The following is a 27161-nucleotide window of genomic DNA, read 5'->3' as shown; positions in this document are numbered from 1 at the left end:
TGTGTGACTGCTTCTTCCATCCATTGCTGTAAATAATTTTGGTCGCTCTTTCTTTTTGCTTGTGTGTGTATAATAAATCTGTTCTTCCTCCGTACTCTGTCTTCTTCTCTTTTCCTTCTCTTTCGGTCGCTTTAGAGGTTTCCCGATTGAATATCTGTGGGGCGATCTGGTCAACGTCGGGTGGAATCGGGCCAATTGGGGATCCTGTTAGGTCGCGGTTGGACCATCCGCTCGGCCCATCGTAACATCTAAACCGCGATCTGTAACAATTGGTGTCTGGGAGTGGAATTCGAGGCCCGAACCAAATTTTTAAGAGGTGTAGAAAAAAAAAATTTTGGTCAAAATTACGAGCTGCCGAAATTTTGTTTAATAAAACCCGAATTTTGAGATCGCGCCATGGACAATCAAGGCGATCGGATGTCGGTGGGGGAGATAGACGGGTTAGGGGTAACCCAGGACTTAGGGGAAGAAAGGGAGGAGGAGAGCAATGAGGAGGCGGTTGAGGAGGTATCAGACGCACAAAATGGCGTCCTCGCGCACGAGGTATCAGACGCACAAAATGGCGCTCTCGCACACGTGGTTGAGGGGGCCACGGCCGCGGAATCAATGAGCGCGGCCCAAATGCAAGCCTTCATGACCCAATTCATGGTGGAAATGCAGAAAAAAAACGATAGTGGGGAAATGGAAAGCAGAATGATGGGGGCCATTATGGGGCAAATGGGGGCAATGAGGGACGAAGCGAGGGCTGATAGTGAGCGATTGGAGGGCCAAATGGGGGTAATGAGGGACGAAGCGAGGGGTACCGGTGAGAAGTTAGACAATAATTTTGAGGGGTTAGACAACGGGATAAAAGAGGTGAAAAATGGGTTAATGGGGTTAGAAAATAGGATGGAGGCCAAATTGCGGGAAATAGGGGAACAATCTGCCCGGGAAATCAAACGAATGGGGAACCAGATAGAGGAGGTGCAAATCGGGTTAGAAAGTAAACTGGATGCTCAGAGGGATGAATTGGGACAGATGAGGGTGGCATCTACAAAGGAGATGGAGGAGATACGACGAGGTGTAAGTGAGGAGGTTTCGGGGCTACGCGAGGAGGGAAAGCGAGGTGAGAAGCGTATGGAGAAAGAGGTGAGAAATGGGACGGCAAAGTTACAAGGGGGAATAGAAGATCTGACGGAGGAGGTGGAACAGCTGACAGAGGGACAGACGGAGTTAGTGGAGCAGGTTCAAAAGAACACGGCAATAATCGGAGGGTTAAAGGCGACACAAAAAGAAATTAAAAACGAATTAATAGCGACACAGAGGCAATGTCAGATGGTACGTGAGGGACTGACAATGAGGGTGGACGAGGTGACAGAGATAATGGAGACAAAGGACCGGCAGGTGAGGATGCACATAGAGACGGTCACGGTAGCCTTAGAGGACGAACTGGAGGAGACGCACCGGGAAATAAAAGAAGTGAAGCAAAAATTAGAGGAAGTGGAAGAAGCGGTGAGTGAAATTAAGAAGAGACGGACAGAAACTAAAAGAGAAATCCAGGAGGAAGTAATGGAATTGGTACAAGGTCTGTGCTCGAATCGTGATGTGCTGCTCACTAACCAAACAAGTGAATCCACTTGGATTCCGCCCAGGTTGGCACATGGAAATTATGATGTAGCATAATTATCATCTCGGGTCAAGATTTGAAATTATGCCATGGTTTTTGTAAAATTGCTACTAGTATTCACATTATGTACTTTCACCAAAACATACATCATCATAGAAACATACATAGAATTTGGGTCCTCTGGGTCATTTGGGTCCTCTGGGTCATTTGGGTCCTCTGGGTCATTTGGGTCCTCTGGGTCATTTGGGTCCTCTGGGTCCTCTGGGTCATTTGGGTCATTTGGGTCCTCTGGGTCATTTGGGTCCTCTGGGTCATTTGGGTCCTCTGGGTCATTTGGGTCCTCTGGGTCATTTGGGTCCTCTGGGTCATTTGGGTCCTCTGGGTCATTTGGGTCCTCTGGGTCATTTGGGTCATTTGGGTCCTCTGGGTCATTTGGGTCCTCTGGGTCATTTGGGTCCTCTGGGTCATTTGGGTCCTCTGGGTCATTTGGGTCATTTGGGTCCTCTGGGTCATTTGGGTCCTCTGGGTCATTTGGGTCCTCTGGGTCATTTGGGTCCTCTGGGTCATTTGGGTCCTCTGGGTCATTTGGGTCCTCTGGGTCATTTGGGTCCTCTGGGTCATTTGGGTCCTCTGGGTCCTCTGGGTCATTTGGGTCCTCTGGGTCATTTGGGTCCTCTGGGTCATTTGGGTCCTCTGGGTCATTTGGGTCCTCTGGGTCATTTGGGTCCTCTGGGTCATTTGGGTCCTCTGGGTCCTTTGGGTCATTTGGGTCCTCTGGGTCATTTGGGTCCTCTGGGTCATTTGGGTCATTTGGGTCCTCTGGGTCATTTGGGTCCTCTGGGTCATTTGGGTCCTCTGGGTCATTTGGGTCATTTGGGTCCTCTGGGTCATTTGGGTCCTCTGGGTCATTTGGGTCATTTGGGTCATTTGGGTCCTCTGGGTCATTTGGGTCCTCTGGGTCATTTGGGTCCTCTGGGTCATTTGGGTCCTCTGGGTCATTTGGGTCCTCTGGGTCATTTGGGTCATTTGGGTCCTCTGGGTCATTTGGGTCCTCTGGGTCATTTGGGTCCTCTGGGTCATTTGGGTCCTCTGGGTCATTTGGGTCCTCTGGGTCATTTGGGTCCTCTGGGTCATTTGGGTCCTCTGGGTCATTTGGGTCATTTGGGTCCTCTGGGTCATTTGGGTCCTCTGGGTCATTTGGGTCCTCTGGGTCATTTGGGTCCTCTGGGTCATTTTGGTCCTCTGGGTCATTTGGGTCCTCTGGGTCATTTGGGTCATTTGGGTCCTCTGGGTCATTTGGGTCCTCTGGGTCATTTGGGTCCTCTGGGTCATTTGGGTCCTCTGGGTCATTTGGGTCCTCTGGGTCATTTGGGTCCTCTGGGTCATTTGGGTCATTTGGGTCCTCTGGGTCATTTGGGTCCTCTGGGTCATTTGGGTCCTCTGGGTCATTTGGGTCCTCTGGGTCATTTGGGTCCTCTGGGTCATTTGGGTCCTCTGGGTCATTTGGGTCCTATATTCCTATCCTATAACATATATATCTCCTATAACCTATCCTATAAATATAGATTTGATGACGTCAAAAATTAGAGGAAGTGGAAGAAGAGGTGAGTGAAATTAAGAAGAGACGGACAGAAACTAAAAGAGAAATCCAGGAGGAAGTAATGGAATTGGTACAAGGTCTGTGCTCGAATCGTGATGTGCTGCTCACTAACCAAATAAAGAGTTTGCAGGTGGCAAAGGAGGTGCGGAGACGAGGTGCCAAGGTGAGTGGCGATATAATCGGAAATGTACATGATGTGAGGAAAGCTTCAGTCGGCTTGGGGATTGGTTTGGATCCGGGTGTTCGTGAGAGGCCGTTGGTGAAGTGTGCGACAGGTCTGGTGTGCGAAAAAGGAGGTGTGCGAGAATGTCCGACCATGGGGTGTGTGAGGAAAAAGTGCACGCCGAGGAGTGAGTGTGCCGTCAAGAGTGAGTTGGTCGTAGCGCGTGTGCGAGGGGGTACATGGAAGCGCGGTGTGGTAAGTGTTACGGAGGAAGTAACGAAAGAGTGGGCGCGAGAAAGGTGTGTAACGGACAGGTGCATGGGGAAAGAGTGCGCTGTCAAGAGTAAGGGGGAATGCACGCCTGTGGTGAGTGTTACAGAGGGTGTAACGGGAGAGTGTGCGCAAGAGTGTGCGCGAGAAAGGTGTGTAACGGACAGGTGCATGAGGAAAAAGTGCGCTGTCGAGAGTAAGGGTGAGTGCGTTGTCAAGAGTGGTGGTGAGAGTAGTGAGAGTGGCACGGAGCGTGAGTTGGTTGTGACAGGTGAGCGAGGATGTACACCTGGAATGGAAGGATGCACACCTGGAATGGTAGAGCATGTGTGGGAATGCACACTTGAGTTGGTCGTGAGGCACGTGGTTGGGTGTGCGAGTGAAAGCACACCTGTGATGGTCACAGAGGAGGTGACCGAGGAAGGGGCGCGAAGAGGTGTGTTGGTGAGGTGTGCGAGCGACGAATGTGTGCCAAGGTGTTCGGTGGTCAGGTGTGTGACCAAGGCTGGGAGTGGAATGAGTGTACCCGGGTGTGTAAGGAAAGGTACGAGGAGCAAGGGAACGGCTGGATGTATGAGGAAGAAAGGGGTAGCGTATGCGTTTAAGCATGCAGGTGAGGCATCGACGGTAACCGGGTTAGCGGTTAGAACGACTTATAGCCGAATCGGGCCCTCGGTGCGCGTCGGGCAGCTTCGCGTGCCGCGAGGACCAGCGGGGATCCGAACCACGGCGGTTTCGAAAGAAACGCCGTACGCGATCCACGCTGTGCCTCGCTTGGAACGGCCGCGTCCGGGCTCCACTAGGCGGAGCGGGCAGCCCGATAGGAAGGGTCGTCATGGCGACCACTTTCTATTGAGACGTGCCGGCAGGTCGAGATCGGGACATTGGATGGCTCCACGCCGAGGTGGTGCGTGGGATCTCGGCCCGGGTAAGCCCCCGTCCCTGCCACGAATGCGGGACGCATCCAGCCGCCGGCACCAAAGAACCCGCGTTCATTGCTCGGCTGTACGAAGCCGAGCTTTAGAAGGGAATTGGCGCACCGAGAGGATCTAATAAGTAGACGGGTGATGAGGATAGTGTTTTGGCCACGAAATTAGAAAAAGGCGAAATTTGATGATTGGTACGATGATTGGCAGAATTTTTGATTGGTTGGATTTAGGTGTGCGAAATTGATAGTAGGACCTCCTCGATGTGGTGGGATGGCAAATCCACCATCCCTCACAGGGATGGGGGCAAATGCGCTATAGATTATGGGGTGTATGGCAGTGAAAACTAGCCCGGGTGGGTTAGGATATATCGTGTGTAGGGATCTAGCGAAGATGACATTAGGTAACGTTAAGATTAGTTAGTGACTGATACCTGTAGTGGGGACGCAGGTAGTTTAGTGTGGATGATAATGACGTGGGAGCGCAATAGTTTAAAGGGACGACTGGGAAGCGCAAGTTTCAGAGGGGAGTAGTTAGATGAGATGATGCCGTGTGTTTGAGGATTGAACAGGTGTGATTGCACAGGTGTGCAACTGAACAGGTGTGTGGAGCAGTGTATGAGGGAGTAGTGGTGATTGCGTGTTGTGTTGACCAAATGGTCCAGGAAGAAAGGAGGGTGCAGGTGGCACCAGGTGTGAGTGCACAGGTGTGCAACAACAGGTATGGAGGACAGGTGTATGGAATAAATGGTATGGAGTATTGGAATGGATGGTCGTGGAGTGAGTATGGTGGAAATTGTGGAGTGGAGTGGATGGTGCGAAGGTGTGAATGGGGGAAGAGGGGACCCCCATCACGGATACCCGGGGCGGGTAGTGTAAGTGTTAGGTAGAGGGTACAGGTAAATTGTGGTTGGATATTGGCATCTGTGGTGCGGGTGAAAGAATGGTCTTTGGATGGGTGCATTAGTGTTGTGGAAATGGCTGGGCGTGTAGCCTGTTAGTGTGTGTAGTTGGTTTGGGCACTCCACCACTGTGAGGATGTCGGCCAGGTGAGGCCGCAGGTGGGTTCTGGGAGCCGGTAGTTGTTGTGGATGGGGCCCGAGGATCCGGAGGACGGACCCGGGTAGCCCAGTGCCAGAGGGCACCGAGTGGGGTGACAGAGCCAGGAGGGGTCTTCCCCAGTTAGTTAGGTTAGGGTGAGGAGCTAGGTAAGCTCGGGTGGCAACTGCAGTGGTGGAGGTGTGCAGGTGGGTAGACCTGCTGGGAGAGCTACACGTCGCAGCCCAGAAATTGTGCGAGGGCACCGGGAGATGAATCCGGGGAGTGAGACCCCAAATTGAGAAGCACCACAGTTTGGTCAATGGGAATTGGTTTTTAGAACCCATAGTGTAAGTTGGCCAATGGATTGGCAGGGAGAGACCCCGGGTAGTGTAAAGTGTGTTAAAGTCATTTAGAGGATAGTTAGGATTGAAGTCTCCTCACACCATCTGCATCCACTCACCTGAGATGAGGTAACTTCACACCATGCCATGTTTTATTATTTTTCATTGATGCAAATGTTTGGATTGTGAGACGCATCATGACGTGGGTGTGACATTGTGCGTAATTCCATCTCTTCCTCCTTATGAGGATTGATGACGAATTGGGTGATGGCAAATTTTGAAGTAACGGGATTGGAGACGAATTTGGTGTAGAAGGGAAAGATGGGGAAGACAAGACGTAGTGACGAATGTGTAAAGGTGTAAATTCTTGTAAATATTGGGTAAGGGCAAGGGTAGTGTAGGTGACAGGGGGGGGGGGGAGGGGTGACGTACGGTAGGGACGAGTTTTTCTCACTTCGCTCTCCGTACGCACTTCACCCTGCATTGCCTTTATTGACGTGTACCCTTGTGACCTTACCCCTCGCTCAATTGTCTCTTTTGTCTCCCACATGACCTGTGCGCCATTGGGTGCCGAGGGGAGCGTGCGAGAGGTGGCCATTGTGCGCACGAGATTCCCAGAACCAGCATGCATTGCGTTGATGTACCACTTTATGGACCGCTGTTCTGCGGCCAAGTACCACTTGATGGACCCCAGGTTCTGGGGCAGGGCACCTCTGTTGGAGACCGGCCATAGTGGCCAGGGAATCTTGCTTGCGGACCTCGGTAAGGTGGCACCTATGCCAAACAGGTGGACCACCCTTAGTTGGCCCCTGTTGCCCTAAATAAAAATGGACACGGTTTGTGCTTTTTATATTTCCAAGTAGGCCGCATGAAGCCAGAAGACGTCGGGAAGAACATCGGCCCAGCAGAGAAAGAGAAGACCACCACCAGTTGTTTTGTTGTGTTTATTATAAACCGTGGTGACTGTGCACCGAGTGGTGCTTTTGGTGCGTTGTGGTGCTTTTGGTGCTTTGTGGTGCTTTTGGTGCTTTTGGGTGCTTTGGTGGTATTGGTACTGGTGCATCGATGCAATGCGTGCTGTCTCCTCCCTCCCAACAGGAATTTCTTTTTCTTGTTCCCTAAAAAGAAAAAAGAAAAAAACACAGGTCCTGGGTTGCGTTTGTAAATAAGAAATAACGTCATTGTAAATAATGCTCCCCACCGTAAATGTATAGTTGAGAACAATCCCGTAATTCGGTTAGCTGTGGGCTTGAGTCTGTTAGACAGGGTGCAATGCAATAGGGGGACATACTTATTTGTGTTTTAAGATTGTCACACTCAGGGTCAGGTTAATTGTAGAGGGAATTACACCTACGTGTCACACTAAGTTAAAGTTTTGTAGGCCCGAGCCCGGGCCTGAAGAAAGGAGGGTGCAGTGTAACGGTTTTGAGAAGTGTAACGAATTTGAGAAGTGTAACGGTTTTTGAGAAGTGTAACAATTTTGGAGGAAGTGTAACGAATGTGAAAAGTATGGTTTTGTGGTGTGTAACACCCTCGTAATGTAAATAATGGTCGCAGCCGTCCTCCTAGTTAATTCCATGAAACTTACACACAGGCCACGATATATCTTTTTAAATAGTGTATTTCCTTATTCCATGTAGGCTAAATATGTGTTTCCCACTAGATTGACTCTGCATTGTATCAAACGAAATAAGCGTAGGCCCTTTCAATTTCCCCAATCATCTCCGCTCTCCAAAGTTCCTTTCAAAAGGGTGCGAGTGGTGTTCAATCCCGCAAGCCGCCATTGCCCATGTGCTCATCTCGGAGAAGAGGGGGGGGTAGGAGCCGCCAACTCACAGGCGTGGCACGTCGTCATGATCGAAGGAGGAATCGGACAGCCCTAACAGCCAACCAGCACCGCGGTTAGCGACCCGGTAGGCGTGCCCTCGCAGCCGGCGGCTTGATTCCGCCCAGAGTAATAAAAGCGACTGGAAGGGACTGCTTCAGGAGATGAGTGAAGAGGTGACATACGAGAGGAGCGGTGAGCGGTGAGATGCGAGACGCTCCAAGCCAAAGAGGAGAGGTACTCGGAGAGGAAACCAGCTTTGGAGAGACGCGCTGAAAGGAGGGAGACGGCTCCACCAGAAGGAGAGGAGCAGGTGTGACCGAGCCAGCGCGTGACGCCTACAGCATCGGCAGCGGATACGCGACGGAGGGTTTTCCCGCCAAAAACGCGAGGAATTGAGAGCTGCTGCCTCCGACCCTGCCTCCCTCTCCAGCAATCCACCTCAAGCCATACCTGCCTGCAATATCCCCCGTGTAAGTGTGAACGTCGTCTGTCCTAATCGTTGTCCTGGGGTTAAGTAAATTGAATAGTTTAAGCTAACGATGCACTGTGTGACTGCTTCTTCCATCCATTGCTGTAAATAATTTTGGTCGCTCTTTCTTTTTGCTTGTGTGTGTATAATAAATCTGTTCTTCCTCCGTATTCTGTCTTCTTCTCTTTTCCTTCTCTTTCGGTCGCTTTAGAGGTTTCCCGATTGAATATCTGTGGGGCGATCTGGTCAACGTCGGGTGGAATCGGGCCAATTGGGGATCCTGTTAGGTCGCGGTTGGACCATCCGCTCAGCCCATCGTAACATCTAAACCGCGATCTGTAACAATATATATATATATATATATATATATATATATATATATATATATATATATATATATATATATATATATATATATATATATATATATATATATATATATATATATATATATATATATATATATATATATATATATATATATATATATATATATGTATGTATATATATATATATATATATATATATATATATATATATATGTATGTATGTATGTATGTATGTATGTATGTATGTATGTATGTATGTATATATATATATATATATATATATATATATATATATATATATATATATATATATATATATATATATATATATATGTATATATATATATATATATTATATACAGTATATATTGTTATGAATTTGGGGTCGGGGGGAATATCTATAGATCCAGGTAGATCTGCAGAGGTAGGTGCTCCGATGATCGTGATAGAAGAACCATCTCGATGTACAGTAAGTCAGGGACCTGTATGCCCGGATGTCGGATGAGTTGGATATTTGTCCCTGTTACGAGGCGGTGGGGCATGCTAATTAGTTCAGGGATTATGGGTAAAATTCCCTTGTATGTCATCCCCCGTCACTATCCCGTTGTCCCTTTTGGCACCGCACCATAGACACTGAGCTAGGCCCTGAGCTGCACACTAATTAAATCCCCAACCCCCCCCCCCCCCCCCACTTTTTTTTTTTGTATACAGGATCGAGGCTCGTGAAAGAGCTAAAAATCCCCCCTTACAACGACTGACGATAAAACTGACTGGAAGAAACAAGCAGGAAGCGGCCACGTACAACGGCGCCATGGAAGACAAACATCGTGCAAGGCAGACAATAGCCACGCGCAGGAGGACTATTGATTGACAGGGGGAGGGCGAACAAAGAGCAGAGCGCCAATTGGCAGGGTAAGGAAGCGCTCGTGATTGGCCACCGACCAATGACACCAAAGGCGAAAGACGCTCGGTCAATGAGTGCGGAGGGCGCGAGGAGTGCCAGCAAGCTACGCAGGGATTGGTAGGGAGGACGGGACAGCCAGTAAAATGACTCGCTGGCAGACAATTTCTCTCTCTTGTTCTGGCTTCCTCCCTGGCTGGACCTTCTTCTGCCCCCTTGCCTTCTTGCGCTTGGACCCCTTTGTGCGCGTGGATCTCCTACCTGCCCTGAACTTCCCTTGCGGTCGGTGAACACTGCTGCTGTGCGACGGATGTTGGAGAGGAGTTGGGGCGCCGTCGAGTTTCCTCTCCTGGTGCCTGAGTGCGAGTGCTGTGTGGCGTGGGATGGACCGAGCCGCGCGGCCGGTGTTCATGCCAGCAGACGGACCGTGCGCTTCGTGCCAACTGGAGCGCGTTGATCGATGGAGCTGCACAACCTGACGGTTCCTGATTGGACCACAAAGATAAGACGGACATTCATAACACAGCGGTGTCTTTATTTATCCTTCCCAGATGTGCGAATTTTAAATCTGTGCGGGGACGTCCCGATATAGGGGTTTAGTTATTTATCGTCACGGTTCTTTTGTTCTCGGAGTCTGGCAATAAAGCCAAATTTACTTTTTGTACATAAACTCTGTTTTTCGTGTGATTTAATTGATTTCAGGTTGAAGATGCCTGTGACCGTGAAGATAAGTCGGCATTCTTCATTCCGTCTCGCGTATGATCCGCCATCAATTGGAAACGTCTCCAAGTAAGCTCAAATCCATCCGTGGATGCTCTGTCTTAACTGAGAGCCATCCACACGACTATACACAGTGCATTCAGAAAGTATTCAGACCCCTTCACTTTTTTCACATTTTGTTATGATGCAGCCTTATGCTGAAATCGTTTAAATTCATATTTTCCCTCATCAATCTACACTCAATACCCCATAATGACAAAGAGAAAACAGGATTTTAGAAAGTTTAGCAAACAGAGTGGCCAAACGGAAGCCTCTCCACAGTGAAAGACACATGAAAGCCGCTTGGAGTTTGCAAAAAAGCACCTAAAGGACTCTCAGACTGTGAGAAACAAGATTCTGTGCGACCTTATATAGACAGGTGTGTGCCTTTCCAAATCATGTCTAATCAATTGAATTTACCACAGGTGGACTCCAATCAAGGTGTAGACACATCTCAAAGATGATAAAGAGAAATGGGAGGCACCTGAGCTAAATTTCAAGTGTCATAGCAAAGGGTCTGAATATTTATGTCAATGTGATATTTTCGTTTTTCTTTTTAATAAATTTGCAAAACTTTTTAAAATCCTGTTTTCTCTTTGTCATTATGGGGTATTGAGTGTAGATTGATGAGGGAAAATATGAATTTAAACGATTTCAGCATGAGGCTGCAACATAACAAAATGTGAAAAAAAGTGAAGGGGTCTGAATACTTTCTGAATGCACTGTAGATCGTCAGTACGTGGTTGCATTCCCATACCAAAATGCCAAATTAATCCCGTACCGGGGGTATTTTTATCAAAAAAAAAATCCCGTACTCAAAGTGTTAAACACTGACTTTTAACAGACATGCCAGAGAGAAAATGAAAAATACTATCCCTATACAACAACAACAACATGCATTTTAAGGCCATTTTCCCTGCAAGAGCGGGGGTTAGCCTTGCGGTCCCCATGACAATCTTCTCCATTTTGCCCTATTTTCTGCATCTCTCCTTGTTAACCCCCTTGCCCGCATTTCTTCTTCCACCATCTTTAGCCAAGTCTTTCTCGGTCTTCCCCGTCCTCTACTTCCTTCTACATTCATTTCCATCACTCTTCTCAACTAGTCACTTTCATCCTTCCTCAACACATGACCAAACCATCTCAACCTGTTCCTCTTCACAGCATCAATGACAGGCTCTATTCCCATCATCTTTCGCAATTCATCATTTGTCTTCCTCTCTCTCAACGACACTCCGCAAATCCGTCGAACCATTCGCATTTCCACCCTTTCCAACCTTCGTTGCTGCTCTACGTACATTACCCATGTCTCGTTCCCATAAATCATAACACTTCTCACACATGCAGCATACACCTTTCCCTTCAGCTTCAACGACACTCCCCTCATCATCAGCACACCACTCAATTCCCGAAACTTCTTCCATGCACATCTCACTCGAGCAACCGTTGCCGAGTCTGATCCACCTTCTCCATTCAGCATGTCTCCGAGGTAGCAAAATGTTTTCACACCTTCCAGCTTCACCCCGTCTCCAAGATCCAACTCAACATTTCCTCCATCTGCAGCTCCCTCTGTGCACACCTTACATTTGAATGTAGCTGCCACACTGGTTAATGACCCTCTCAGACCACTACATTTTTGATGAACCCACTCAGCGCACATTGTACATTGAATGGAGTTCACTCCGACACCCTTCCTATGATATCCCTATGATGCAAGGAATAATCTGTAGTCTCGCAATTTTGTTTGCGTTTGCCCGTTTGTTTGCTAATTTGCTCGCAATGTTTGTTTGTTTGGGAACAGTCTGCTTGTTTGTTTCCTCATTGAGTTTTTGCTTGATCTAAAAACAAAACAAACTTTACATGCATACTTAGAGGCCAATGGAGGTTTTCTCAGAGGTTGCACAACATGATTTGCCATGGAGAGTTTGTGATAAAGATTAAAACTGTTACTGAAAGACACAAACAAGGGTGTAACGTATGAGTACAATTGGAGATGACTAGATTTCACTGGCATGATCAAACAATATTGAATGGTGTCAATGTCAAAAGACAAGAAGAGCCTTGGAAATCTGACGGAGCACAAAGTTCTAAGAAAGCTGTGTTTTAAAATGATAAAAAATTGTCGAAGGACCCTGTTTAGTGAACGTTTATTGAGGATAGCTGCATCATGAAGTATACTTTGATATCAGTATTCCTTGTCCCTATCTTCTCCGACTACATCCCTATCACCAATATAACATTTGCTACTAATAATAATAACAACAATGAAAAAGAAAATACTTAAATTGACCATTTATATGAAAACACCACTAAATAAATCCATGTGCATGTCTCTGGCTCACTGGTTGTCATCAGCATGGAATGGACTCCCCCAAAGAGTTGAGTTGGCAAGCGCACCCACCAGGTATTGGTAAACTGTGCCGTCTTAACTCGAATGGTGGAATCCTCGTAAACGTCAAAATCCTCGTTCACTATGTTATGGATTTCTAAATGGTGCATGCTTGGCAAGCACCCTCTATTGGTCAGGACTTGACTTGGCATATGGGTTCATGGTGCCAATTCAAACTAGAGACTTGATAGAACACGACACCCCGCACAGTGTTCAAGTATACACAGGAGGGCCTTGCCATTCGTGGGGATGATATTCTACAAAATCCCCGTGAATTGCAAATCCGCAAAGTTAGCGGTCAATGGGGAAAATATGGTGAGGGATTTCGACTTTAAAATTCGTCCAAACTGTAACCTTAATTAACATGTTTATGCATTGTTTTTGTGCTATTTATTTTCATGAATAAAAGTTAAGAACGTAAAATAAAGTTTATTTTCTTGAGTTTTTAAAATAATTTCATATGCAGCCTGTGGCTGCTGGGAGTATAATTGCAGGGAGCGCAGTTGTGCCGCTGATGCAGCGCTACCTATTTCTATTAAGTTGGTACTCATTTTGCCAAACTCACGGAGGTCTGACAGGCTGAGGCAACCCGCCAGGTGTTATTTAACGGCACGACGGGGGCTTCACTCAAGACCCTAAGATCTTAAGCCCGCCACGTTAACTGTTGAGGCAACACCGGGCTTATTTTCCTGTATTGAGCACATAAAATAAAGTGAATTTTCTTCAGTTATTAAGATCATGATACCTACCTTTAATAATAACTAGGGCATGCCCGTACGTGGGTGCAATGCCCGTACGTGGGTACGTGGGTACGTGGGTGCGAGTACGGTGACAATCCCCCCCCCCTCTATTTACATGAAATGGTTTGGTCCATGAAATGTTTTGGTCCATTCGCAACGCCAAAGCGAACGGCGAACGGCTTGCGAGTACAGTGACAATCCCCCCCCTCTATTTACATGAAATGGTTTTAATTAGTTTTAAAACATAGTTTAACGCCAACATAGCGGCAACATAGTTTGCCAACGTGAAATAAATGAATACGCTCTCAAATGTGCCGTCCGAGGCAGAGTGTGTTCGCCACGTTCGGCACACGCGATAGCTCGCTGCTCTCTGATTGGTTGAATCGTTTTTTGGACATAGCTCGGTAAGTAATTGTCCGATTAATATGAAACCTTGAAAAGGCACATCCTCGGGTCCCCAGCAATATACCTGGCAAGTTTAAAGTATATCGGACCCGTGGTTGTCGAGAAACAGCGGTCACAGACAAACAAACAAACAAACACACATACAGAGATTACTGGAATTATAGATAGATGATGGTGATAACCTTGATCCAATAATGCGATGGCGATGTTGATGATTGCTACGATAAAGCCGAGTTGATAGGGATGACGGTACGTACCCATAATGACCCATAATGGCCATCGTATCTTTTCCCCAAAAAACATACCATGTCCACTCATGATATATATCATGAGAGGACATGGTATGTTTTTGGGAAAAAGATGAGATGGCCATCAGCATGTTTAGCAAACACTTTGCATGTTTGTTTGAAGTATGATGAAGGCGATTTGTGTCATGCAGTCTTCAGGTATACATATATATATAGTTCAATTTAAATAGAGATTTACAGAGGTTTAAAGGCGTGTAAATAAAATTCCAGGGTTTTTCCACCGTTGTACCTAGTGTCTATTACATCACTCTAACATGTTGCATTCGTTATTTGTGCCTGTTGTATGTGTCCTTTATAACGTCCTTAAAAGAGTAAGTTTCTTATTTGGAATTATTTTCAATTTTGTTTGATTGCGAGGCAGGCAGACAGGGTAAAAATATTATCTCACCCCTCTCTGCACATTTGTGATCGGGACAAATTCAGAGCCAATATACAGTGAAATAACAGATTTGACGGATTTCGTGATTTGTTCTGATTCGTGTTCAAAATATAACATTCAATTTGAACATCCTGGAAATTAGCATCATGGGAATCAGAAAACATTACCGCTTTACACAAAAAAGGTGCAAAAACAGATCCTTGCAACTACAGACCAATCAGCCTGCTCCCAATTATCAGCAAAGTCATGGATTCCATCATTGCTTCGGAAATGAAATCTTTCCTCTTCTCCAATGGCTTGATCTCTGATCATCAATTTGGTTTCAGACCAGGTCACTCTACTCTGGACATGCTGCTTCTGCTGTCTCAACAATGGATGGAGGTCCTCAATGCCAAACAGGAAATCAGAGCTGTCTCACTTGACATATCACGTGCCTTCGATACAGTCTGGCACCCAGCTCTGCTCACCAAACTCTCCTCCTATGGTATCCATGGAAATCTCCATGCATGGCTTGCGGACTTCCTCTCTGGTCGTAGTCAACGTGTGGCCCTGAATGGATTTCTCTCATCGCCCCTTCCTGTTCAGGCTGGAGTTCCCCAAGGCAGTGTGCTGGGCCCTGTGCTTTTTCTGGTCTTTATCAATGATCTCTCCGACTCTCTGGAAAATCCTCTCTATCTCTTTGCTGATGACTCCACTCTCTGCCGCTCCATTCCTCTTCCCTCAGATCGGCAGTCTGCAGCCTCCTCACTCTCTGAAGACCTGGACAAAATCACAGACTGGTCAAACAAGTGGAACATGTCTTTCAATCCTGACAAATCTCACACTCTTACTATGTCTCTCCGAAAAGATCGACTGGACAACCCTCCCATCTACTTTCTCAACAATCCCCTCCAAGAAGTTCTGTCGCTCAAGCTTTTGGGTCTCACTATCTGCCATGATCTTTCTTGGGAAAACCACATTTCCAAGCTGGCCTCCAAAGCCAGTCGCCGACTGGGCATCCTCCGTCGTGCGAAGTCCTTCCTAGGCACACCTGAGCTCCTCACCACATACAAGGCTTTCATCCGCAGCTCAATGGAATACTGTTCTCCCCTATGGGCTGGTGCTCCTGCCTCACACCTGGCTCGGCTTCACGCTGTTGAATCCAAAGCTTTCAGAATCATTGGAATCTCCCGCGATGAAGCTATCTCTGAGGGCCTTTCACTCACTCACCGCCGGCAGGTAGGTGGTCTTTCTGTCTTATACCGACTCTTCTCCGGCCTTGCTCCCCCAGCTCTCTCTGTGCTCTGTCCCCCAAATATTCCTACAGGTCGCACAAGATCTGCCAGCCACCCTCTGATGGTTAAACTGCCGAAATCTCGGCTCTCTGCTCACCTTCACTCTTTCATTCCTCTTTTCTCCCGCCTCTGGAACAAACTCCCACACTCACTTCAATCACACTCCTCCCTCCAGGTCTTTAAAACAGCTGTTCACCACCATCTCTTATCTTCCCCCATCCAAAACCTTGATCTTTTCTACCCCCACTAATTCACCCCAGATCCACCTTGTTTGAAATTCCAACTTCTTTCCTGGAAGTCCTGGCAGTGTCCATATGTTTTATACCTCTCCCACCCCCACCCTTCCCATGCCTCCCCCCCAAAGCCCTCTCCCTCCCACAGTTCTCTCGATGTCTCCATGTCTCTCGGTCCCTGCTCTCAAATGTTGTGTTTGTGTCCTTCCCCCTCTCTCCCCATCTTGTCTACCGCTCCCGATGTTATTTGTTTTATGTGTCTGTTTGTCTTTCTGTGTGATTAATGTTCGCTCTTTCACGAGCCTCGATCTTGTATACAAAAAACAAAAAAAACAAAAAAAAAACAGGCTGTTCCTCAATCATAAACTGACGATCATAAACGAGCTGATAAGACAGACAGACGAACGGACAGACACAAACCAGTTGCTTAACTCCGCTTTTCCCATCGTGTGCATGGATTGATGTGCACGAATAGAATCCTTCATTGGACAGATTGCCAGTTCAACTCTTGGTGCAAATCCACTTTGTGCTGGAAACAGGAAAGTTGTCCCCAAAAAGAAAAGGTTTATATTTTAAAATATGATCATGCATTCTGACCCTTGGGGATGTGGTTTTGCATCACCATGAGCTTTCGTCCTCGGCCTCAGGTACATTTAGTTTTATTTGATTATTACTTTGGTCTTGTGTCGGAACTGTACACAAACTTAGCTTTGTTATAAAGTTTGGTCGTTTTTTAAAAACCTTTTCTTCTGTTAAAAAGGTATCTCTCGACAGAAATGGCCATTGAATCAGAAACAAGTCTGTGGATCGATTCCTATTTTAAGTTTGTGCTTTTGACAAACACTATAAAATGTCGGAAGCCCAAACAGAGCAGGTTGTGCTGCATCAGAAAGTGCAGACGATGAAGTCATAAAGGATGCAGCCAATTACAGAGGCCCAGACACAGCAGGAATTTGTTCGGAAAACAGAGGCCGGTCATACATTATTTCTCATTAACTATAACAAAAGGCAAATTAAATTATGAGTGAGGAAGCCAATCTTACTGCAATTCCCAAACATCTGTCTTACCTGCCAAAGCAATGACAATTTTTTATGCAAATTGTATTGTTATTGCATGCCCAGACATTTATCAGTTGAAGCTCATTTTCCAAGCTCTTACCTAATAATGAAAGGCCACTCTGCATTTGATTACTAAACCTATGTTGATGTATCACACCTTCAGACTGTTGTCAACTTCAAATTCCTACCTGGCCGAATCATTAACATCCAATACCATCAGATTATGGTGCACCTTTACGACAGTGAAAACAATTTCCCAAACAAATAGGACAGGTAAATGATACGTACCATCAAGGCTGCAGAGAGCGATCATGCCTGGGGCGGATGACTGACTGAATGAAGCACCTGGAGAAAGTCGATAATTAAGATTTGTGTTTCATCATGAGAAAGCTCATAAACACATTTGTTAAAACCTCCGAGCTCTGACAAATCTCACCAAATTGTAAGTGCAACTGCCAATTATTTTGTTCTTTCGCGTAACTTGTAGAATCAAATAATTATTAGTTTTAGGACAACAAACTTCGCTTTACTGTCTAGTGAAAGCAAGTCCATGTCTGAAGGCTATCAACCGAAAATGAAAGAAATACATTTGCTGTGTAAAGGAATGCTTCTTGCAAAGAGATCTAAGATACACTGCTGTCAAAACTTTGTGGAATTCTGGAAAGCAATGACTACATGATGTTCTATGGTGTGTAATGAGACACAGTATGTTGTTTGTGCAGGATGAAAAAATGTACAGGTTGTGCTGCATTCTCATCTCAGTTTGTTTTTATGATAATATCTGAAGGTTAAAGGAAAAATATCTTTTTTTTTCTTTTTTTTTGTATACAAGATCGAGGCTCGTGGAAGAGCTAACATCAATCACAAAAAAACAACAAACGGACACACAAAACATACAAAAAAGGGAGCGGGAGACAAGATGGGGAGAGAGAGGGAAGCAGAATCTTGAAGTTTTAAGATTAATGATTGAAGAAGAGAGGGAATCTTGAAGATTAATGCTTAAAATATCATTTGTGCACTTTCTGTTATGGGTCTTTGTCTGTGGTAATTTATGGATCTCCCTCTCTCTCCCTTGTTTTAATACGATGCAGATTTATCGGTGTGTGGATGAGCTTGGTGGGTAGATTGGCAAAGAGACGAATTAAGTGGGCAGGGCACTTCGCGTGGATTGAAGATAGACTTCTGTAGAGAGTAGATGTGATGAAAGAGCGAGGCTGGAGAAAATAGGTAGACCGGGGTTGAGATGAGAACATTGTGCGACGAGGGATGTTAGAAATGTGGAGGTGGGTGGACAGAGATTGCTGGTGATAGAGGGCTTTGGAGGGAATGTTGTGAACAGAGCCGAGAAGCAGCTCAGTACCAGTTGGCCTCACCGCATGCAGTGCTGTATGTATATATGTGTGTATATATATAGATATATATATAGATATTGTTACGGACGCGGTTAAAGATGTTATTTACCGAGCGGTTGGTATTACCGCGACCGAACAGTTATTCCCCGACTAATACCCGATTTGCCCCAAACTTTGGCCGGATCGCGCCACCGCTATTCAATCGGGAAAACTCTAAAGCGACCGAATACAAAGAGGAAAAGGAATAAGACGAGGAGACGTACAGAAGAGTAATTGGATTTATTATTTACACATATAATCAAGAAGAAAGTAGTCACGTTTATTTACAGACGAGATTAGATACACAGTGCAATGCTAGCTTACCTACAGTCTTAATTAACCCAGGGACAGAACAAACACGGACAGACTTACGCGGGGAATGATGATAGGGATGGCAGGTGATGGATGGCTTGCGGGATAGGGAGGTCCAACTGGTCCTGCAGCTGATCGACTCGTGGGCAGCCGCCGCTCCTTCGCGGCCCTGCTCCAAACTGCCGTCCAGGCCTCACGCTGCTGTGGCTGCAGTTTCGGTGGCTCCAGCTGCAGCAAATGCAGTTTCAGTGGCTCGAGCTGCAGCAAGTGCAGTTTCGGTGGCTCGAGCTGCAGTGAGTGCAGTTTCGGTGGCTCGAGCTGCAGTTCAACCCTGGACTTCTTTCGCAGTTTCTCTGTCGTCAAAGCTCATCTCCCTTGTCTGCTGTAAAGGCTCATCTCCCTTCTGCTGCTTGGGAAACGCCCTGCCGTGGGTTATATAGGCCCCACCCCTCAACCTTCGCGAACCTCCTCGATCTTTCTTTCCACACCCTCTCCAAGTCCAACCCCTTGTTCGTGGTTGGTTGAGTGGGGCTGACTCACTCCTCCCCTCTATGACGAGGTGGGGACCCGCCTTTCTTCCCCAACCCTGCCTCGTGGTCAATGGCGGCAATTGTTGGAGCGGAGGTAGTTTCCAATCGATGAAAGGGGGAATGGAGGTTTTGGGAATGGGAATGAAGGGAATCTATCTCTTTCACTTGGTGCAATGGAGTACTTCTATTAATGGGAGACACAGCCTTACCCTAAAACACAGAATAAGATATAACTATCGAACAGGGGTATTCTATGATTGGCTGACGTGTATGCTTGTGGACTAATTATGGGACGCCCTTTTGACCTTTACACAGCTCCGGAGGCAGGAGGCGCAGAATAACCAATAATAATAATAAAGCACACAATAAAAAAAACACAATCCTCATATCCGCAACACTGCACCCTCCTCCTCTTAGGCACGTCCCGGGCCTACAACTTTTATTTAGTGTGACACATAGGTGTAGTTCCCTCTACTTTTAACCTGACCCTGAGTGCGACAGTTTTAAAACATAAATAAATGTGTCCCGCTGCTCCATTGCACCCTGACCTAACAGACTTACGCCCACAGTTAACCGAATTGCGGAATGGTCTTCAAACTATACATTGACGGTGGGGAGCATTATTTACAATTGACACTACTTTTATTTACAAGACTAACCCAGGACCTGTAATTGTTCTTTCTGGGGGGAGAGACAGTCTGCTCTGCATCAATGCACCATGAAAGCACCCAAAAACGCACCAAAACAAGCACCCTCAAGCACCAATCGGTGCAGTCACCATAGCTCATCAGTGTTCAATGCATGTTCAGTAATAAAAATAAATCAACAACCCCTAACCCTGCAGGTGATCTCTTGCTCTTCGGCTCCCTCTGCTGGTTATTATTATTTGTTCTTCCAGATGTTGTCATTCTTTCATTTTCTTACTGGCGGCCTATTTGCAATAAAGTGTGCCCAATGTGTCCTTTTTATTTTCTTTTATTTATGGCCCACAGGGCCGACTACGTGTGGTTCACCTGTGGGGCATCGGTGCCCTGTGGCCAAGGTCCGCCAGCAAGATTTCGGGCCCTCATGGCCGGTTCCAGCAGAGGGGCCATGCCCCAACCCATGGGGTCCATCAGTGGTGCTCGGCCACAGGCATGTGGTCCATAATGTGGTGCATCGATGCAGACAGCTGGTTCTGGGAATTTCGGGCGCACAATGGCCGACCCACGCACGCTCCCCTCGGCGCCCAATGGCGCACAGGTCATGTGGGAGACAAAAGAGACAAATGAGCGAGGGGTAAGGTCACAAGGGTACACATCAATAAGGCAATGCAAGGCGAAATGCGTACGGAGGGTGAAGTGAGAAAGCTCGTCCCTACCGTACGTCACCCCCCTGTCACCTACACTACCCTTGCCCTTACCCCATATGTACAAAAATCTACACATTACCAATCCGTCGCTACCATCACGTCTTCCCCTTATTTCCCTTATACCAAATTCGTCTTCACTCCCCCACTATCCAAAATTTGCCATCACCCAATTCGTCATCAATCCTCATAAGGAGGAAGAGATGGAACAACAAAGCACAATGTCACACCCACGTCATGATGCGTCTCACAATCCAAACATTTGCATCAAAAATAATAAAACAACCTGGCATGGTATGGAGTACCTGTCACCTCAGGTGAGTGGATGTAGATGGTGCGAGGAGACTCCAATCCTAACTATCCTCTAAATGACATTAACACACTTTACACTACCCGGGGTCTTTCCCTGCCAATCCATTGGCCAACTTACACTATGGGTTCTAAAAACCAATTCCCATTGACCAAACTGTGGTGCTTCTCAATTTGGGGTCTCACTCCCCCGATTCATCTCCCGGTGCCCTTGCACAATTTCTGGGCTGTGACGTGTAGCTCTCCCAGCAGGTCTACCCACCTGCACACCTCCACCACTGTAGTTGCCACCCGAGCTTACCTAGCTCCTCACCCTAACCTAACTAACTGGGGAAGGCCCCTCCTGACTCTGTCACCCCACTCGGTGCCCTCTGGCATTGGGCTACCCGGGCCGTCCTCCGGATCCTCAGGCCCCATCCACAACTACCGGCTCCCAGAGCCCACCTGCGGCCTCACCTGGCCGACATCCTCACAGTGGTGGAGTGCCCAATCCAACTACACACACTAACAGGCTACACGCCCAGCCATTTCCACAACACTAATGCACCCATCCAAATACCATTCTCTCACCTCGCACCACAGATGCCAATATCCAACCACAATTTACCTATACCCTCTACCTAACACTTACACTACCCGCCCCGGGTATTCGTGATGGGGGTCCACTCTTCCCCCATTCACACCTTCGCACCATCCACTCCACTCCACAATTTCCACCATACTCACTCCACGACCATCCATTCCAATATTCCATTTACTCCACACTCCATGTATTCCACACACCTGTTGGTGCACACCTGTGCAATCATACCTGGTGCCACCTGCACCCTCCTCCTCTTCCTGGACCAGTTGGTCAACACAACACACCTCACCATTACCATCACTCAAACACTGCTCCACACACCTGTTCAGTTGCACACCTGTGCAATCACACCTGTTCAATCCTCAAACACACGGCATCATCTGAACTAACTACTCCCCTCTAACTTAGTGCTCCCCGTCTTCCCTTTAAACCAAGCACATACCACGTCATTATCATCCACACTAATCTACCTGCGTCCCCACTACAGGTATCCTTGTCACTAACTAATCTTAACGTTACCTAATGTCATCTTCTAGGGCCCTACACACAATATCCTAACCCACCCGGGCTAGTTTTCACTGCCATAAACCCCATAAGCTAGTGCTCCTTTGCCCCCCTCGTTGTGAGGGATGACAGAGTTGCCATCCCACCACATCGGGGAGGTCCCACTATCAATTTTGCTCGTCCAAATTCCAACCAATTCAAAAATTTTCCATTTACTGCCAATTCTACCCACTATTATAAATTTCGTATCAAATCACCATCACTATCACTATCACCATCATCACAGTCCACTATATCCTAGCCTCGGTGCGTCGTGACATCATTAAACTCGGTTCGTAAAGCCGAGCAATGAATTCGGGTGGTTTGGTCACCTGCAGGTTGAACCCGTCCGGCTTTCGGTTCAAGGGAGGTGGTTTGGTTGGGCCGAGGTTCCACGCACCATCTCGGCGCGGCACCTTGCGGTCCCGGGCCCGATGGCTCAATCTCCCTTGGTCGGAACCCCGTCCCCACGAGGGGGGACCGTTCCGCTTCCTCCCACTCGCCCTTGAACCGGACCGGTCGCCTGGCCTGACAAGGCCCGGACTCGACCGTGCGGGGCGGGGCCAAGCCTGAATCGGCAACGACGCTTCGAAGAGAAGCGACGCAGCATCGATCCGCGCCGGGCCTCGCACCCAACAAAGCACACTGCGCCCCGAGTGCTCGCATCGGCTATCCGTCGCCCTAACCGCTAACCCGGTTACCGTCGATGCTTCACCGGCATGCTCACACGCATACGCTACCCCTTTCACCCTCACAAAACCCGGCGTTCCAACGCCGTCCGTACATTCCACCAACGCTCTCCCTGTTACACACCACACCTCTCACGCACACTCTTGCGCACACCTCGGTCCACACCTCTCCTCCGTAACACTCACCATGGGCGTGCACTCTGGCATCCACCCACTAACGCGCTCAGATGGGCTCTCCCACACTCGCACTACCACCAACTCAGGTGTGCTTCCTCGCACACGTTCCACCACCACCTTACTCTCTGTGTCACACTCACCCTCGCACGTACACTCCGTATTGCTCTCACTCCCTGTGTCACACCCCGTACACCCCGACGTGCATTCTCGCTCGCACTCGGTATCACACTCGCGCTTCGTAACATGCTCACCCTTTGGCGCACACTTTTTCCTCACACGTGTGCCATTTTTACTCACACGGGACCCTTCACCAACGCCCGGATGCCTCCTCGATCCCAAGCGCGCGACAATTCTTTTGTCGCGAAACATCCTTTTACAAAATCTACCCGCACAATACACAGCACGTCTCACCTTCGGGGTTCTTCTTCCTCCCTGCACCAAAACCTGCAAACTTCCATTCGGGTTAAGCACAGCATCGTGATGTGAGCAGGGACTTTGCACATTTTCCATTTCTCCCTGCAATTCTCGGGCTACCTCCGTCATCTCTTCAATTTAAATTCCCAGCACTGCTTTGTCTTTATTCACCTCGACGACCGCTGGCTTTAATAAAACACCCTCTACCTCATCGGTCGCCGGCTTTTCGAAACCCCGTGTCGCGATTTCTGCCCCCGTCATTGTACCCGCGCTTTCCTCCGCTTCGCTCAACCAGCGCTTCTCGACCCGCGTTACCTCCTCGTGCACCCCTGGGACCCTTTCGCCCAACTTGCGGTCTCTGTCCCTCTGCTCCCTTTCCTCTCTATCGGCCCTCATTCCGTTCGTTGTTGCTTCAATTTGGTTTCCCAATTCGTTCGTTATTGCTTCAATTTGGTTTCCCAATTCGTTCGTTATTGCTTCAATTTGGTTTCCCAATTCGTTCGTTATAGCTTCAATTTGGTTTCCCAATTTGTTTAACAATCGCTCACTGTTCCTGTTCAAAAGGGCCTCCATTTCAGCCATAATTAATTGCATGTCTTCCACCGTTGGTACAAAGGGCGCGGCTCTCGCCGCCATGTGCGAGGCGCCATTTTGTGCCTCTTCAACCACGTGCGCGAGGGCGCCATTTTGTGCGCCTGATACTCCCTCAACCACATTGCCATTGTTCTCCTCCTCCCTTTCCTCCACATCCATTTCCCCGAGGTCCTGGGTTACCCCTAACCCGTCTATCTCCCCCACCGACATCCGATCGCCTTGATTGTCCATGGCGCGATCTCAAAATTCGGGTTTTATAAAACAACAAAATTTCGGCAGCTCATAATTTTGACCATATTTTTTTTCTACACGTTTTAAAAATTTGGTTCGGGCCTCGTATCCCACTCCTAGACACCAATTGTTACGGACGCGGTTAAAGATGTTATTTACCGAGCGGTTGGTATTACCGCGACCGAACAGTTATTCCCCGACTAATACCCGATTTGCCCCAAACTTTGGCCGGATCGCGCCACCGCTATTCAATCGGGAAAACTCTAAAGCGACCGAATACAAAGAGGAAAAGGAATAAGAAGAGGAGACGTACAGAAGAGTAATTGGATTTATTATTTACACATATAATCAAGAAGAAAGTAGTCACGTTTATTTACAGACGAGATTAGATACACAGTGCAACGCTAGCTTACCTACAGTCTTAATTAACCCAGGGACAGAACAAACACGGACAGACTTACGCGGGGAATGATGATAGGGATGGCAGGTGATGGATGGCTTGCGGGATAGGGAGGTCCAACTGGTCCTGCAGCTGATCGACTCGTGGGCAGCCGCCGCTCCTTCGCGGCCCTGCTCCAAACTGCCGTCCAGGCCTCACGCTGCTGTGGCTGCAGTTTCGGTGGCTCCAGCTGCAGCAAATGCAGTTTCAGTGGCTCGAGCTGCAGCAAGTGCAGTTTCGGTGGCTCGAGCTGCAGTGAGTGCAGTTTCGGTGGCTCGAGCTGCAGTTCAACCCTGGACTTCTTTCGCAGTTTCTCTGTCGTCAAAGCTCATCTCCCTTGTCTGCTGTAAAGGCTCATCTCCCTTCTGCTGCTTGGGAAACGCCCTGCCGTGGGTTATATAGGCCCCACCCCTCAACCTTCACGAACCTCCTCGATCTTTCTTTCCATACCCTCTCCAAGTCCAACCCCTTGTTCGTGGTTGGTTGAGTGGGGCTGACTCACTCCTCCCCTCTATGACGAGGTGGGGACCCGCCTTTCTTCCCCAACCCTGCCTCGTGGTCAATGGCGGCAATTGTTGGAGCGGAGGTAGTTTCCAATCGATGAAAGGGGGAATGGAGGTTTTGGGAATGGGAATGAAGGGAATCTATCTCTTTCACTTGGTGCAATGGAGTACTTCTATTAATGGGAGACACAGCCTTACCCTAAAACACAGAATAAGATATAACTATCGAACAGGGGTATTCTATGATTGGCTGACGTGTATGCTTGTGGACTAATTATGGGATGCCCTTTTGACCTTTACACAGCTCCGGAGGCAGGAGGCGCAGAATAACCAATAATAAAGCACACAATAAAAAAAACACAATCCTCATATCCGCAACAATATATATATAGATATATATATATAGATATATATATAGATATATATAGATATATATAGATACAGTATATATAGATATATATAGATATATATATAGATATATATAGATATATATAGGATAGATAGATAGATAGATAGATAGATAGATAGAGAGAGAGAGAGAGAGAGAGAGAGAGAGAGAGAGAGAGAGAGAGAGAGAGAGAGAGAGAGAGAGAGAGAGAGAGAAAGAGAGTCTGGCCATCTGTTGCTCTGCTCGTACAGAGCGATCCAGCTATGTGATCGATAAATCCGCATCACGTGGTCCCCATGGAGCAATTTTTCCTGCGAAGAAAGTTACTTCCAGGTTCGCGTTCATGCAGAAGTGGCATTTTATACACGATTTCCCTTGATTTTGGTTCGGATGTGTCGTAGGCTGTGCGGCATGGGCCTGCTCTTTTCGATCAGGGCAAGGACGAATAATGCACAGGTTCCCTCGTGACGAGGGCAAATGTGTGATTTGGACAGCTAAACTGCGCAGAGTTGGATGGTTTCCCAAGATCCCAATTTGCAATAATATAAAAATAAACTGCTCGCAACATTTTTCACTGTCCAACTGTGTATTTTTGCTCAAGGACAGGAACGCAATCACAAATGGCACATAGGCACCAAGATGGCACAAGATGGCACGGAGGGAGAACTCAGCAGCAAAAGTACGGCAATGTGATTGTCAAAATTGAAATAATTGCATAGACGTTTTTCGATATTTTTAAAAGAAACGCTTGCATCATTCTTTCGTGTTTCATGATCAATTCAATGTTGTATCGTGACTTGATATTGGTACAAACCAACAGCAGTAAATCTCGTCGGATGCCAACATGGCTACGATTTATGCAAGGTAAATGCATTGTATTTGGCTCAAATGTTCTGATCATTAATTGTCTCTTTCTTTCATTCTTGTATTGCACTCCAAGTTTCATGTCGTACTACATTCATTGAACATAATATTCATTATAGTGGTGCACATCGTGGTTGGTCGATTTGTTTAACACACCAAATTGCACGGAGAACAACTACAGACTACTGGTTTTAGTTATATCACTCTGCGAATCTCTCGCTCAATCCATTATCATACTACAGATGGCACATTAAATACCCTTTTTATAAGACAGATTTGTGCATTCTAGTAATCCTGTGTGGAGTTAAGTTTCAATAAAACCAATAGGAACTAAGCAACAATAGCGGTTCGTGCTACCGCCAGGCATTGTGACAATTTGTAACCCAACCAGGTTAAAATCGTACTAACAGCTAAACTATCAATATTATAGCCTCCAGGTTAATCTCATATTATAAGCAATGTCTCCATCTATTATCTCAATAAATTACAACGCTGTGGATGGCATACTTTTTGAATAATGAGTTATTAGTTACCTCCGCCACCAAAGGTGGATGCAGGTTATGTTTTCACCCCTGTCTGTCCGTTTGTCTGTCCGTTTGTTTGTGAACAAGATATCTCAAAAAGGTGTGGACGGATTCGGACGAACTTTGGCAGAGATGTAGCGTATGTGACAAGAACGAAATGATTATATTTTGGTGAAGATCCGGATTTGGATCCGGCTACTATAATTTTTAAAGTTATTGTTCACCATTGGGAGATTGGGCTAAAAACGATACATAGCAGGATATCTCAAAAGGTTGGGAACGGATTTGGACGAAACTTGTTGGACA

At 47.2% G+C, this 27161-nt stretch overlaps 1 protein-coding gene across 6 annotated transcripts in view; it reads right to left on the bottom strand.

The window, feature by feature from the left end:
• ITFG2 (integrin alpha FG-GAP repeat containing 2) overlaps positions 1-27161 on the bottom strand; it is a 143594-nt gene that overhangs the window by 71059 nt on the left and 45374 nt on the right. For 5 of the 6 annotated variants that reach the window (XM_068118560.2, XM_078777236.1, XM_078777227.1 and 2 more), the window contains exon 8: positions 17305-17361. The exons of the other annotated variant lie outside the window; for it this stretch is intronic. In XM_068118560.2, coding sequence (XP_067974661.1) covers positions 17305-17361 — 57 coding nt within the window. The remainder of the gene's footprint in view (positions 1-17304; positions 17362-27161) is intronic. 6 annotated transcript variants of the gene reach the window in all.

This window comes from Myxine glutinosa, chromosome 1 (assembly GCF_964187855.1).
Source record: "Myxine glutinosa chromosome 1, kmMyxGlut1.1, whole genome shotgun sequence".
Taxonomy (NCBI): domain Eukaryota; kingdom Metazoa; phylum Chordata; class Myxini; order Myxiniformes; family Myxinidae; genus Myxine; species Myxine glutinosa.
Note: the sequence above shows the minus strand (reverse complement) of the source record. Positions and strands in the feature narration are given on the sequence as shown.